The sequence below is a fragment of the Brachycentrus maculatus genome, unplaced genomic scaffold, assembly GCF_059751285.1.
Source record: "Brachycentrus maculatus isolate JH-2025_06_01 unplaced genomic scaffold, ASM5975128v1 h1tg000049l, whole genome shotgun sequence".
Taxonomy (NCBI): Eukaryota; Metazoa; Arthropoda; class Insecta; order Trichoptera; family Brachycentridae; genus Brachycentrus; species Brachycentrus maculatus.
In genome coordinates, this window is record NW_028280803.1 from 1,877,501 (window position 1) to 1,894,680 (window position 17,180).

The 17,180-nt window shown below is 34.2% G+C and overlaps 1 protein-coding gene across 3 annotated transcripts in view; it reads left to right on the forward strand.

Annotated features, from left to right (window-relative positions):
* Positions 1–15,570, forward strand: part of LOC148312186 (uncharacterized) — a 143,631-nt gene extending 128,061 nt beyond the window's left edge. Inside the window, exons 3-7 of one of the 3 annotated variants that reach the window (XM_088277755.1) lie at positions 10,664–10,904; positions 11,580–11,705; positions 12,445–12,586; positions 13,299–13,682; positions 14,669–15,570. In XM_088277755.1, coding sequence (XP_088133881.1) covers positions 10,664–10,904; positions 11,580–11,705; positions 12,445–12,586; positions 13,299–13,598 — 809 coding nt within the window. In that variant the 3' untranslated portion in view covers positions 13,599–13,682; positions 14,669–15,570. The remainder of the gene's footprint in view (positions 1–10,663; positions 10,905–11,579; positions 11,706–12,444; positions 12,587–13,298; positions 13,683–14,668) is intronic. The other 2 variants (XM_088277757.1, XM_088277756.1) reach the window with 2 other exon arrangements.
* The last annotated feature ends 1,610 nt before the right edge of the window (positions 15,571–17,180 follow it).

The window sequence follows — 17,180 nt, forward strand, 5'->3', positions numbered from 1 at the left end:
ATATATATATATATATATATATATATATATATATATATAATATATATATATATATATATATATATAATATATATATATATATATATATATATATATATATATATATATATATATATATATATATATATAAATATATATATATATATATATATATATATATATATATATATATATATATATATATATATATATATATATATATATATATATATATATAAATATATATATATATATATATAAATATATATATATATATATATATATATATATATATATATATATATATATATATATATATATATATATATATATATATATATATTTATTTATATATTTATATATATATATATATATATATTTATTTATTTATCGAACGGCTGAAGCCTTTAAGATAATACATGTAATACATATATACAGTATCTAATATAAATATATATGTAACAACCAACCAAAAAAGGATAGTTAAACTTAATAAAAATTTGAGTCTTGCACAGCCGTTTTCAATAAGAGGGCATATAGTGCTTGTTTTCATGTATCAAGGAAATAAAATTACAAATAACAATTTATTGCAATACGAAAAAACATACAATTAATTCATTAAATATTAAAAGAACTGTAAATTGATGGAAGCAAGGAAGGCAAAATCGGGCAATGAGTTAAGGGGGGAGAGGTAGAGAAAAACAAGTAAGAATAATATGATGGACAGTTAGTTAGGGTTCTAATAGAGGACAATAATGTTTCAGGCGTTTTCTGAAAGTAAACAGACATGGTGCACTTTTACATGGAGTGGTAATTCAATAAAATTTAGGTGCTAAGACAAAACAAGTAATTTTATTTGTAAAATGGGATGAAATAAATTCCAAAATACAACCTGAATCATAAAATTTATTCGTCCGATAATATTTTAACCCTAAATAATTTTATTTCTAGTTTGAACTGTCCCTCCGTTTGCCGAATATCTAATTATGACCCAAAACAGCAGAAAGGCGACGCGATGTTTGCAACTACTCGACCCTAAAACGATTCTATTGAAAGCACTTTCATGTAGTTCGAAGCGGCCTTGTTTCGGCAGTAATTGATCCTTAACCTAATTATTTTAAAGTGTTTTAGCGTAAACGTCTGCAAGATTGAAAGCGGGAGATTTATCCTGTAAGCCGCCGCGGTGGGAAGCAGTAAAAGGATTCAGAAAGGGTCAGCACTCCGTTTAAGTGAAAAGAAAACTTTCAGGCCGGCCATATTCGGCGTGTATCCTGAAATTTCATTTGGGTAATAGCCGCCGTTAATTATTAACCCTAACACCCTGTTCGGCGAGCGAACGTTTCACTATTACTCAATAATTCACAAAGATTACAAAATACACATTTTATATGTGTGTGCTGCTTCAATTATTTAAAGGACTCTTTGTAATTTGGTGTTCCTTATTTCGCCACACGTTAATACACGGAATTAATAAAATATTACAAAACCACATTTACACTTGGATCTTGAATTAAATTCACAAATGTACTTGAGACAAAATTTGGACCAGACATAAAAATAGAAAGAGTTTTTGTCTAATAAAAGCTTTCCCTATTCCAACATAGGTTGTCGGTAGTGAACTTACATGAACTGTGTCACGAGTTTGATCAATATATCGAGGGGTTCCTAAACTTGACAAGTGTGGTTGTCAATCGTAGGTAGAATTGGTAAATGTTACACGTGTGTAAAGTGATCACTAAAACCAGTTTATGTAGGTCGTAAAACCTGTAAATGCCCATACTTCCATATTATCATATTGACTATTATCCTTTGGCTTTACCCGACCGAGTTTCTCCAGGGTATGTTTGGCTACAATAGTTTAGAGACTAGAAGGAATGTGTATTTGATTACGCATTTTTATCGATTGTTGCGCGGTATGATCGATAATCCTGAAATTATCCGGAACATTGGTCTGTATGTTCCCGATGGTTACTTAAGACAGCGTCGACATAGATTGTTTCACATTCCTATACACAGGACCGACCTGCCGATGGTTATGCCTGTAGGAAGAACTACCGCTATGTTGAACAATATCACATTGGATATTGATCTGTTCCATGTGTCCGAAGGAGTTTTCCGAAGCGGGATTCTTCTACACCTTTAAGTCTTCTTGCTTACTTTTAATATATACGCCTTGAATATTGTTTGTATATATTAATTTTTTGTTGTTGAATAAATTGAAATTGAAATTGAAATTCTTTATATTATTTATTACTATATAGTAATAAATGAAACCCTGAAGAGGGCAATAGGTTGTTGCCGAAACTAGTAGGTTAATAAAAATGTGAGTGGATCAGAACACAAAGTATTTTTATTTCTCGAAATAATATATCAATATGATCCACAAAGTTAATGCTTTCAATATTCAAAACATGAAATTCTTTTTCCATCTTTGTTGAGATGTCAAAAAATATATATATAAATAATTCCTAAGCAAGGTAAATAATAAATGCAACTACCATCTATTTTTTTTTAAATCGGCGTGATAGTTTTTAGTTATGTTATAAAACGATGCAATAAATTATTCCGACCATTATCAGGTTTGAGTTGCTCGAGGCTAATGGCGATAATTTAAAATCCATTCCCCTACCTGAACGTACTGCCGCCGAGGTATCGGGACATCAGGGGCGAGACGGGTTAACCGTCAAATGACAGACCATTATCCTCAATTTGAGGCCATCAAATCCTGGCGTATCCCGGGAGCCGACACGCGATCGCCGCCCCCCGACACTGTTTATTAAAATGGCCAATTTTATAAATTGTACGTGCGTGAAAGTGGGCATTTTAATACTTAATATCGGCCGCGGGGTGTTATTACGCATTATCTTCATCTCGCAGATCCGCTATCGCCAGTGCAAATAACTCTGCCTGCATAAGGTTCTCGGACATACTTATAAAATGCACTTAATTACTAACTACGAATATCTTACGTTACGTCAACGTATCCCACTAAGAGAGTTCTACATATGGTAAATAGGTCTATTCTTATTATTTTTTTGTCATCTTATCAAAGATGAAGAAGAATATGGAAGTCTGGGCATTTACGGGGCTGATTTAAGTGATCACTTTACATACGTGAAACATTCACCAATTCTACCCATTATTGACAACCACACTACTCAAATTCTTGGAAGTTCTATATGTATGATCCAATTCAGAAACATTGTTATTGAATCCCTAGAACCTCACTAGGGACATCTATTGGTGAGATGAAAAGAAGCTTTTTATTGAGCTGAAACTCTTATATCAGTATGTGAGGTCCGAATCCTGGATTTTAATCACATACACGAGAAATGCCAGAAAATATCATTCTCATTTTTATTATTTAAGCTTATAATTTGACCAGATAAATTATTTACAACATTTTGAGTGTGTATTTGGACACACTCAAAATGTTGTAGGTCTATTCGATTGTATAAATGATTAAAATAATTAAAACATTATTCAAATACAATACACATAAAATTGAAAAGATTGGAGACGTGACTAACGGGTAATTTTTATTGTTTCGATTACCCCATTAGGATGGCAATCCTTATTTTTTTTTAAACCTAACCTAATACTCGTCAAATAATTTGTGTCGTAAATTAGAGATGTGATTGACAAGTAATTGTTACTTTTTCGACTACCCAATTAGGATGGAATTCGTTACTTTTTCTCAAATCTGCACTTATTTGTACCTGAATCACTAGACTGATAACATATTTTTTTGCTAATTGGGATCAGTAGTATTGTTAGAATTTATAAATAAATAAAAAATTGAAAAGCACATCTTTTGAGACTATGTTTGTTTTATCTTTTATTATAAACATTTTTATAACAATGTTGTTTCCACTATCTAGTTTTTCAAACATTATTTTTTAACAAAATAATCAATTACAACATTGACAGGATAAACCTTATATTAATGAGATAAACTGCATTACGTAAAATTTGTTGATAAATTACTCACAATACTTGCAGTTAAAAGCGGATATGACGGTAATGATAAACAGGATGTATTTTTTACTACCGCCATAGAAATAGCGTGATGAAAGCACACATTTGCAGAGTAAGGTATGATTATGTTATAATTGCATAATTTTGCATAGAATAAAAAGAAATAAATTAACAAAAAACACATGATAAAACCTTAACAATATCATCAGAAATCATGACTTTACATTATTTTTCTGGATTAATTTCTTGTAGTGAATTTTATTTTGACTTTAATGAGTGTTACAACTGTCAAAAAATCATAATTTTCTTTAAACCCAGGTAATATTTGACGTAAATGTTTTTTTTTTCCATAAAACACTGTCAATGTATTGAAAAAAATATATAGTATTGAATAGAAAATAGTTTTTGAAAGGTAAGGAGTTAAAAATATATAAAAAAATCAAAATACATACATACTTATATGCTAAAAAAAATGAAGTTTAAATTCTTTGAAAAATCGGACGTGATGTAGTGACCGGCTCTCCGCGTAGCCAGAGCCTAATGAATTATTGTATTGCGAGCAAGGCCTTATTTAACTTTAAAAAAATGGTCTCATTCAAGTGTATTTCTATAACATTCAAATCATAATTTCATGACACAAATTAAATGCCAGACCAATTAATAATTAAATTTACATAATGAAATTTCAGAATTCTGAAAATCGGGTAATTTCAGTGACCTTATGTTCCCACGTCTCATTATTTAACACTTAATTCTTTCGTGGAGCCCCCGAGGCTAACAGAATTAACCGTCATTCAGAGAGGCTTCCTCCTGTACCCCACCCCGAGCCGCCTGGGGGATGGTAACTGCCTACATCCTGTGTACGAGTATCATCAGCCATTAACATAACCACTGGGTTTAATGTGAACTCATTTAATTACCGACAGATTGCGGATATTGTAATGCATCGTAATGAGCATCGCAATTCTATTACAACCCCACTATGCGTGGAATCCATGAACAGTTCAAATTAGTCCTCGGGTCGACCAAAATCGCATATGATCAACATTTTATGTTATTTATATTCAAAGCATTTACTTTGTGGTCAAACATTTTAATTGATATTAGTAATGTTAGTAAATAACCGCTCACCGACTACTTATGTCTACCGGTTTCGAGACGTACCCGTCTCTTCGTCAGGACATACACTACAATTTAACAATCATGCGAACAACACTACACCACACCCACTTAGTACTATTCTTACTACTACTTAGCATGTGTAGTGATAGTGTATGTGAATAGTACTAAGTGGGTGTGGTGTAGTGTTGTTCGCATGATTGTTAAATTGTAGTGTATGTCCTGACGAAGAGACGGGTACGTCTCGAAACCGGTAGACAGAAGTAGTCGGTGAGTGGTTATTTACTAACATTACTAATATCAATTAACATTTTATGTCGTTATAAGTGTTTGAACAGTTCTATGCTACTCATTGTTTGCATGCTGTTGTAGTGATTGTCCTGACGAAGAGACGGGTACGACTCGAAACCGGTAGACTAAAAATCTCGATGAGTGGTTATGTGCTAATAAAGGGTGTTTTTTTAGATTTTCGGTTTTTAAGCTGGCAACATTGTTTCAACAGACTGTCGATTTGACAGTTGACAGTTGATTTGTGGTCAGTACGTGTTGCCATTTCACCATTTTGCGTTTTACCATTTTACCATGAATAGACTGAATGACCATTATGTGCTTCGTAGGCTCGGTGAATGGGCCGAAAACAAAATTGAACTTGATTCTCTTTTTCAACGCAAAATTTTGTTCACCAATGAGGCACATTTTTGGTCAAATGAAGACAGGCGATATGTTGTAGAAATGATAATTTGAACCATTTAAAATTAAAAATAATTAAATTTATATTATATTTTAAAAACATCGTTAACATTGTAGTATGGTAACACTCTCCTTATCGTTCATCGTTTACTTTGTGAAATGCCACTTTAAAAGTTTCTGTAATACTTATTTTTTTAAACTCTGTGTAATAACACTTTTAAGTGGTATTACACAAATTGAACGATGAATGATAAGGAGAGTGTTTATATAATTCAAATTAAACAAACGAAGACGGAAAAAGATAAAATATACGATGATAGATCACGATATTTATGTATTTTTAATATCATATATTTCAAAAAGCTCCCACAGCGCGCAATCACATATCAAGATAGTGTTCATTAATTGATTTTATTAAAAATATATCCTTCTAGCACAACAACCAAATTACTCATTCTACTTTATACTGATATGCACCGTTCTACTTGTCAATGTGTCTTCATAGAGTGAAGCGATGACTAATTAAATCCATCCATTAGCGTCTGTTGCTATGAAAATGCTCTAACAAATCAGACGCCGAAAGCATTTGGCGCAAACCGTAAACTAGACGAGCCACAAAGGGACTCCGTTCAGAAACATTGTCTGCCTACATTTGATTTCGCGTAGCGTCAAGTGATCGACAATCATACGCTGAGGGAAATGAGGATGGTAAAACAATTTTTTTTTAAAAATATGACTACTTGTTTTCTTTAATATTACCACTTAGCTTCATTAACATAACCACTTAGTTTCTTTTAAAAACTACTTAGTTTCATTAACATTACCACTTACGTAAGTTTCTTTAAATTGACCTCACAGTTTCTTTAAAATATCCATTTAGTTATATTTGAAATAACCATTTAGTTTCTTTAAAATTACGTAATTTATTATGTAATCCTAATAATCATTATACGGTACATGCTTTATACAATATAATATACAATTTATACCCTACATATTTGTTTATACAATATAATATTATTATAAAATTTCAATTAATTATGTGTCATAATCAGTTTGAATTTAAAATTCACATTTTGGGTATGTCAAAATCCCCATTCATAAATATGGATTTCTCCCCTCATTAGTTATTTTCGTGAATTGTGACATTGTGATAGTAAGAAACTCCATTAAAATATCAAAAGCAAGCGATATATTATATTTGTATGTAATTTTTTTTTTAAATTAATGGTGCAATGGCTGGTTTAAAAAAAAATGATTTTTGATATATATTTTTTAAATGCCAACCACTCAATTGAAACATAGACAAATTAATACCCTTAAATCATTGACAAAATCATATCCTTTATTCATATATAGGTCCTAGACAAATCGCTCACTCCTTTCAACAACGTCATATTTCAAAAAAACTTGATTTTTCAGGAGGTCGTTTTTAAAGTTTAAAAATATGATAAAATGTATTAAAAATTTATATCATGACACTTATTGAACTTTTTACTGTGCAACATATCTTTTTAGGTAAAACCTGAATGTCTTTTTCTCCATTTGAAAAATAATTAGTATATTTAAAAAAATAATAAAACAATATCTTTTCTTCAAAATGCAAAAAACACTTTCTGCCCTGTAGCCGGTAAATATCAAGTTAAAAATATGCCGCTTTTAATGGGATAAAGTACATTTTCTGAGCATTCCAAAAACATGCACAACTCAAAATTGACGTTTTTTTATGTATGACGTTGTTGGAAGCAGTGAGCGATTTGTCTATGAACTATGAATAAAGGATATGACTTTGTCAATGATTTAAGGGTATTAATTTGTCTATGTTTCACTTATAACTGAGTGGTTAGCATTTTTTAAAATATATCAATAATCAATGTTAGACAAATTGTTTGAACGCAGCCCTGGCTACTAATCCTTTGAAAAACGCACTTGATCGAGCCATTAGCGGGACACGTATAAAATACATTAAAAGCACTTATCGTGTCTATTTTGCTGTAATTTAATAACCCGTTTGTAAATGTTTGTCTAATCTCGTGCCTATCAAAACGTGAAATGTATTTTTGTTAAATTAAGTGCTAAGCTGTGATTAATATTATAGCTTCTTATATTTTGAACGCAAGGTTTTCAGATTTAATTAGCGATAAGACGAATTAAGAAATATGATTATTTTTTTCGTAATTAATATTCGTGTTAAATAAAGTATGTAAATTCTCAAACAACTTTCTCTGAGTAGATTATAAATATTTTAAGATAAACTGTTAATGAGGAACAAGTTTTTATGCGTATATATTTTTATATTAAAAAAAAACTAACCAACTAACTAACTATCACGCCGCTTCCCCGCAGGGGTAGGCAGAGAGAATAGAGCGCCACACCACTCTGTCAATTCAACTCTTGCAAACACTGCAAACATTCTTCAATCAACTCTTGCAAACATTCTTCGCCTCTTTCTCATATTTTTATATTAGTATCCCAAAACGGTCATGTCAATTTATTAGATGTAAATATGAAAAAAAAATATAACGTAATTTGCATAGGACGACTAAATTATCTAATAACGAGAAAGGTAGTGACGTTTACTGCACACAGGGTAAATAGTTATCACTTAAGCCAGTCGATGGCAAATCGTAAGACACATTTTTGTCGCTGCTAAGCCAAAATCTGAAAATATTGGCTTAATCAATTAAAATAAGGGGATCAAATTAACCATCACGCCCCTGCCCGCAGGAGTAGGCAGAGATAATAGAATACCACACCACTCTATCTTAAACAATCTTTATATCTAACATGGCTAAACAATTTTCATAATATTTTGTTGTTATTATGTTTAAAAAAATAAAATAAACAGTTTATTAGACTTAAATCAGTGACTGATTTAAATGTTTTGAATATTGAAAGCATTAACTTTGTGGATCATATTGATATATTATTTCAAGAAATAAAAATACTTTGCGTTCTGATCCACTCACGTTTTTATTAACCAACTAGTTTCGGCAACAACCTGTTGCCCTCTTCAGGGTTTCATTAATTACTTATTAGTATTATACTTATACTATTAGTAATAAATGAAACCCTGAAGAGGGCAACAGGTTGTTGCCGAAACTAGTTGGTTAATAAAAACGTGAGTGGATTAGAACACAAAGCATTTTTATTTCTCGAAATAATATACTGAATTATATATCTAAAATAGAACTATGAAGATCAACAAATTAAATCAATTATTAAAATATTAACTAACTAACTAACCATCACGCCGCTTCTCCGCAGGGGTAGGCAGAGAGAATCGAACGCCACACCACTCTGTCTTTGCAAACATTCTTTGCCTCTTCTACATTCGTGCATCATATCATCATATCATCATATCTCCTCACATATACCCGACGATTATTACGACTCCTGACCCGGCCGCTTTCAAGTATTTGACATACCTGATTGTGCCAAGTTTTCCTCGGTCGTCCTCTGCTTCTTTTCCCAACTACATTCGCCTCATACATTTGTTTAACCGTTCTTTCTTCACTCATACTCTCCACATGTCTAAACCATCTCAACACACCTTTCTTAATTTTATCGATAATGCTTATCTCAGTCTTACATTCTTTCCTTATTTCATCAAATATTATAAAAAATATATATTAATTAAAAACCTTTCAAATATATAAACAAGTAACAAAGTCATGTTTTCGGCTCATTATAATTTTCAAGTAAATATCATGAACGCCTTTATTACAACGGATAATGACAGAATCCCCGCAAACAATTATAAGCAAACAATGGGTACCTCTCCCAATGCATAAATTCCCTTCAGCATGGCCCAATACTGGGCACCAGGCCCGCACAGCCGCAGAGCCGCGGCCCGTCGACCGATCCGGCCCATCTCATTAAAAACCTTTGTAGACATTTAATTAATGTAATGCGATATCGCTCGCTGATTAGTTTGTTGCCATAATTGGTTTTTTGCGCCGCATACTGCCACAACTCACATTTATTACAGATATTGCCTCGGCGAACAACCGTGCGCCGTCACTTTATGTGTTTTTAGCTAATTAAATAAAACACACTGGTCTGCGGCGCGCACACACAGACACGGCGCGGCTTAAGATTAATTTCATAACTTATCATTGCGGACGGCCAGCGAGTTTTCATTGCCAACGTTTAATTAGCGTTATGGGTATATTTTGTATTTTTAAAGAATTGTTAACTTTGTGGTATTGTAATATAACACTCTCCTTATCATTCATTGTTCCTGGTGTAATACCACGTAAAAACTCTTCGCCACGACTAGCAGTTTTAGAAAAATCATTCAAGTAAACTGTAGATTACAACTGTCTACAGTTGAGCTGATGATATAATGGTTATTCTGAAACCGGTAGTCGTAAAGTAGAGTTATGTAGTATTACACAAAGTTAACGTTGAATGATAAGAAGAATGTTAACATTATAGTTGTTTCAAAATGAAGAAGATGGAAAACCGATAGTCATGAAGTAATGTTTTTAGTGGTATTACACAAAGCGAACAACGAATGATAATAAGAGTGTTGTATTACCATACCACGAAGTAATCCCAACATAAATAACGAAGATTATGGAATATTTACAGGGCTTATACCTATAAGCTGATTAAATGATCACTTTACACACATGAATGGTAAGGAGAGTGTTTTATTCTTCTATTTCAAACCCTCATCCGCATCCGATGGTACATAGGGCACTGCATCATATAAACATGGTGTTATCTTGATCGTAAACACACAAAGAAAGGGAGATGAGCCCTCCGCTTCAGGTACCAGTCCAGGGCAATATTGGGTGTTTTATTAACCGTATCTAACATAATCCAACCTCAGCTGATAAGTTTAAAATAGTCTGCAATTGCTCATTGAATATTGTTGAATTGTTATCAGGTACAGGCGACATCAAGTTGGCACTGAGCGGCCGCGGGGGCGCGGGCGGCGGCTCGGGGCCCCCGCGCGAGTGCGCCTCCTGCGGGAAGGTGATCACGGAGCGCTTCCTGCTCAAGGCGCTGGACGTGTACTGGCACGAGGACTGCCTCAAGTGCGGCTGCTGCGACGCGCGCCTCGGCGAGGTGGGCTCCACGCTCTACACCAAGGCGGACCTCATCCTCTGCAAGAGGGACTACCTTAGGTGAGGCGCCTCAACCCAAAATCACACTCTTCTTTCTTTTTCCATGTTTGCACCCTAGGTGGGGCATATAGCCAACACGAGACGTCTCCAAGTCAGTCCGGCATCTCGAAATTCCTCTGAGTATAGTCGGTGAATGGTCGCCAATGGCCTTTCGGGGCACCAGAATCCTCGGGATTGGAAGAATAGACATGATTGGGTTAATACTCTCAGGTGGCATTCTAAGGCTTATAAATTTATGGAATTTCTATTGTTTAGAGACTCTTATAACGCCAAAATGATTTAAAACACTGTCAAACTTGTGCTTACCGGTTAAATATGTTGTGCTAAATTTCATATCCGCTCTTTTTCTCTATAATCATTGAGAAATCTTGTTCTGAAAAAACGGGTTTTCATCCTCAACAAAGGTTCATTATGGTCTCCTAGTCCAGACTATTCTACTCAAACTCTCGGGGAATTTTCAATAAAATTTCATTAAACACTCGCAGCAGCAAATACTCTGACACAGACATTAATCGTTAAAACGTCCGATCAAATATTGTTACTTACATACAATCTCGTGCATTCATCCAAAATCCAATTAGAATCGGGTTCCACTCCATTTACTATCTATTTAATTACTTTTGAAATCGGTTGTTCTTCGAGTAATTTGCATTTTAATATAATTGTTTGTTGCAGGTTATTTGGAGTAACTGGAAATTGTGTAGCGTGTAACAAAGTAATTCCTGCATTCGAAATGGTAATGAGAGCCAAGAGTTTTGTCTACCATTTGGAATGCTTTGCTTGCCAACAATGCAATCACAGGTAAGGATATTTCAACTTACGACAAGTATTTTTTTATTATTTTTTATTATGAGGTCAAGAGATCTTGCAATCCCTATATACCTGCTACCATATTAGGTCTATTGTGACCTCCCTCTGTAACATAGCTCACTCTCAAGACCAAGAGTCATGTAGCTCACGACCTGTCTTGGTGGTAAAAGCTTCACCTTCTTGGAGTCTATTAGTGGTCCTCCAAGGATGTGACTTCGTTTGCGAGCGAGTACGTCACAGTTATAGAGAATGTGGATTGGTGTTTCGTTATCCTCCATACAAAGTCTGCAGACTGGGGAGTCATGTAGTCCAATTTTTGACACGTGTTTCCTCATTCTGCAGTGTCCTGTCAAGGTCCTGGTTAGGATCCATATTTATTTCTTGTTAAGCTTTAGAGCTTTTGTGGAAATGTCCGCGAATCTTTAAGTATTGCATAGTACAGCTCATATCCTAATAAACCTGCTTCAGATACTCTGGTCGAGGTTGCTCTTTAGAGTTCGTTCCCTGACTTATACCCTCCATTACAGAATGCAGGAGGTTTTCATAGCATTTTATGTGGCCTATCCATCTGGCTCGCTTCTCTGAAATGGGCCAGATTTTAAGTGACAATGTATTCTTCAGTTATGTTGAGAATCTTGTCATTGATGTGGTCTTTCCGTCTTCATCAAGATCAATTCTTCTATAATATTACTATTTACATAATTTAATATCTTTTCTGGTGTTCCCCAAGGTTCTGCGTTGGGGACAGATTCTACTTGTGCGACAACAAGATCCTGTGCGAGTACGACTACGAGGAGAGGCTGGTGTTCGCCAACATGGCCCACAACCCTTCCAGTTTGGCACACGTCAGGAGGCAGGTCAGCGCTTTGCAGGTGAATATCACCTCAACCACTTCTACCGTTTTATTTTTGTTTAATTCAATTTTCTGGCATTTATTTTATTCAATCTAATATTTCATTTTTTCGTTCAATTGTAATGAATAAATCGTTCTGGTCTTTGCTCCAAAAAAATAAGTTATTGTATATTTTTTTTTGTCAATTATATACGTACATAAACATACGAGTACATTAATAAATTCATATCCACAATTCATCTTTTTTTGCAGAGACCCAACAAGCTACCTTGTGGTGTCTTTTCAGTGGAGTTATTTTTTGGAGTTAACATTTTTTTTTTTAAATCTTTTGTTAACATAACATTAACGCAAAAAATATAACAATGTTAGAATTTTAAGAAGATTTACTCTTGATCATTTACCTATGCTTTTATTTTGCCTTTGGTCCATATTTTTGTTTGATCTCTTACTTTTGCCGGCAACAAATTAAAAATACTCAGAACTATGTATTGAATGAACCCTTCACTATGGGTGAAGCGGATATCATAATTGTGTACTAGAGGATTTTCTTGAATCATGAGTCATTTAGATATTTTGTTCTGTTTTATCCATTCATTTTATAAAGCCTGATTATATTGATATTATTGGCATGTAAAATGAATAACAATTTCAATATTATTTGATTATTATTAAGCGATATTTAGTTAATGTGAAATTGACCGCAGTCACCAAGTATGTGTTTCCTTCCACAGTCCCCCAGTGACACATCCCGGCTAAGCGGCGCTAGCGCAGCCGGCGGGCCTATGAACATGGGCCCGATGGGCTCCATGGGCCCCATGAGCACTAACGGAAACATGGGCAACATGGGGGTCAACGGCGGGATGGGGCCCAACGGAGCCATGGGCATGAACGGCTCCATGGGGCCGAACGGCGCGATGGGCGGCTACCCCTCGCTGGGCGCGGACAAGGACATGCTGATGGGCGGGGGCGCGGATGACGCCTCCAGCGGCTACGGGAGCCCTGACGCGGACACGTGTGACGCGGCGCGATGACCCGCCCACCTGAGGAGCGCCAGCCCCAAGCAAGCCGCCCAAGGCAAGGCCAAGAGAGGGAGGGCGGCGAGAAGCGATTTACAGGTTATTACCGATTTACGATTTATGAAAATACATTAAAATCCTATATTTTGAATTATTAGTAATAGAAGCAGAAGACTACCGAGAAAAACTCAAGTATTTAAAAAACTTTAAAGTGGTCAGGTCAGCAAGTGAAGCTCTGCCACTAATAGGTGTTTGTTAAATGTTGCCTGTATTAAATATCGGAATTATTTCAGGAGTCAGGAGTCGAAATAATCGGCGTGTATGTATGAGGAGATGCATGAATTTAGAAAATGTGAAGTTTGTTTGCAAAGGCAGGTTGATTTGATGTTCTTTTATCTCTCGCCAACACTGCAAGGAAGCAGCGGGACGTTAATTTGTGTTTTTTTTTATTATTTCTGAACACACCACAATTTTTTTAAGCACGCTAGGCTACCGTACTGGAGGTCCCGGGTTCGATTCCCAGGGGGGTCAAATAAATATAAGTGATTTTTTCACTCTAATATTTATTCAATATTACCCTGAACTGGTACCTGAAGCGGAGGGCTCCATCATGTCTTAATGATCAAGAAAACACCGTGTCAATACGATGCAGTGCCCTATGCACTTTTAGGTGCGGATGAGGGTTTAAGTTATTTTTTTTAAAGATAAATATTTGTGTTTTTATTATTTACACAAATATTTCAATTTCAAAATATTTCTGTGGCTCATTATTAGAAATAGGTATCAAATTTTGGTTCGAACCGAGAAACCCCGACTTAAGAGTCCCTGACATTAACCATGGGACCACAACCCGACACCAATTGGTTGAAAAGTTTTGAAGCAGGCAGTTTTTTGGTTATTCTCATGCTTGTGATATTTTTTTAATGTTATATTATAACAGGACAAAAACCCTTTTGGTTAAGTCATAGCTTTTTGTAAATATTCCAGATGAGGTGCAGACTCGTACAGTTTATCATGGAACTATATTCCCTTGATTTCTATTACAAGTTTAGAGTTCTGTCATTCATGAACTGTTTTTTTTCCAGATAAATCCACACTAAGAAACGACACAACGATTCCTGGTAGAAGTATTGTATTCCCTCTCCAGTCTCCTCATCAGTTCGGCGTATGGTACAACCAGCTCACCTTCTTTCTTCGATTATAACCACTCGCTTCGTTCACTGTCCTCTTTCGTTATCACTTATTATTCTTTCGTTCTAAGTATCGTTAAACATAAATAAGACGCCATAGCTTTCAGCACATTTTCGGAATCCGACTATCCGAACAACACAACCCTTAGATTTCTGTTCGGTAATGCGTCTGGGACATATTTATTATTTCACACTGTCAGGGGGGTTGTTATTTGTGTTTTTTTTTTCATATTTGATTATTCTTGTTGAAGTTTCAGCGTTGAACACTATAAGCAGCTGTAACGTAGTTAGTCCTTACAATATTTTCCACTTTGAAAACAGATTGCAAAACTTTCATTCGTTTTGACTCACTTCCTTTTAAGCTCGCATAATATTGTAGATAAAGAAATCCTCTAAAATATGTATACGAAAAGTTTCTAATGTGTAAATAAAAATATATATAAATATAAATACTTAAGGTTGTAATTGAATAAAACCAAAGTAATCCAAGTTGTTTATAAAGAAAAGCTATTTGCAAATACGACATGTTTGCTTCGCATTTGATAATAAGCGCTTTGTTAAATTATATTTATCCATATTATTACATAAATGTACCTTTAAAGTTTATTAATTAAGTCGTTTCATTGTTTTCCGCCAAGTGGCGAAATTTTACGTTGTTTTATTATTTACTACTTCATCCGCTGTGAGATTATAACGAATGTGTTTAAAATATAATGTAATATATCTTTAAGTTTTGTAATAAAAGATACGTTATGTTCAATGATTTTTGTAAATAAATGAGTATTTATTTAAAAATGTTCACGCTTTCTTCATTTCAATTTCCAAATCCCTTATGCTACTTTATAACTTATTCAACACCTCACAATCTACAGGAGGATCACTGTCATTCATGCAATGAACAATCCAATTGAAAATCCCCGAAAAAACAAATTCAAAAATAATCTGTAAATTGTAAAATAAACAATTTGAAAATTGGGACCACATTTTATTAGAAAAAAAATATTATGCAAATACCACTAAATATTTTTTTAAATATAATCCACGTCATTTTCAAACACAGTGTTTTAAAACGATGCAGAATGCATAATACATCGAAACACATATCACAATAGATTTTTTAAATAGTGGTATTTACCAAGTAAAACTTAAATCAAAATGTATAAATATTACCACAAAGTGACTGTCGAATGGATAAATGAAATAAGGAACTATTTTTAGTGATATTTCTACAAATTTGAAATTGTTTATAGAGAAGGTAATAACGATCGTCTGTGTATTTACAAGGCTTACGTCCTATCATTGGCTGGTGTAAGAGATCTTCAGGCTACTGGTTGAGTTATTTAAAGTTTTCGACTTTAGATGCTATTTTTTTTTAATGAAAAAAGTTGAACATCCGAGGGTTTACGACCTGGCGTTGGCTGGCTTCATCCTGGAAACAATCACCATTCTACCCATAATTGAATATTCATAAAGTATTAATTTTTGGAACTTGTATATATGCAGTAGTCTTAGATCGTGTAGCATTTCTTACCCATTTGATGGCTGATTAATTTTCTCGGTCAAAATCAAAATGTTGTGAAAGTTAAATTGTGTTTATATCGAAAATAAACCCTTTTTAATTTATGAAATATTTGTGTTTTTATTATTTACAAAAATACTTAATTTTCATAATATTTCTGTAAGCCTAAGCGGACGATTATTAGAAATAGGTATCAATTTGTGATAGAATGGGTTCGAACCGAGATACTTTGACTCAAGAGTCCGCGACACTAACCACGGGTCCACAACCTGACACAATTTAACCATCCAACGGTTCAAAGTCGGCATACAATGATATGTCAGATGCAGCAATTAGCGCGATGATAAATGGCAGCAGACAAAACAATATCGAAATCGCAGATCATTTTTCTCCGGTTGTAATCTTTTCAATTAAAGCGACCGCAGAATTTCGCCCTCCCAGGGTGGGATTTCAAGTTTTTTAATATTTCTTCTGGGCATTGAGCGAAATGTCACACTGCCACGGCTTCTCGAAGTTACAAATTTAATTAATTATAAAGTTTGGGAGTGCGAATTTCTTAAGAGCTCCCTCGATGGTCCGCCTGCTCCGCGACCCACCGCTCAACTGTCAATTCCTTTCTTCTTTCTTCCAACTCTCAACTTTTTCTTTATCATTTTTCGCGTTAGTGCTGGCAAATAGCCCGTTAAATTTTAAGCGCGATGGGGCTTTTTTATTTCACCCATCAAAATTTACCAACTTATGAAATTGACGACTTAAATTAACATGTGCAGGCTCATTCCTTAAGAGTACAAGCCTCTAAGGTTCATACGATATTAAATATTATTTAAAATACTTTAATAAAATAAAGGTTTAAATTTTACTTAAGGCTCAATAGACTGCAGCATTTAC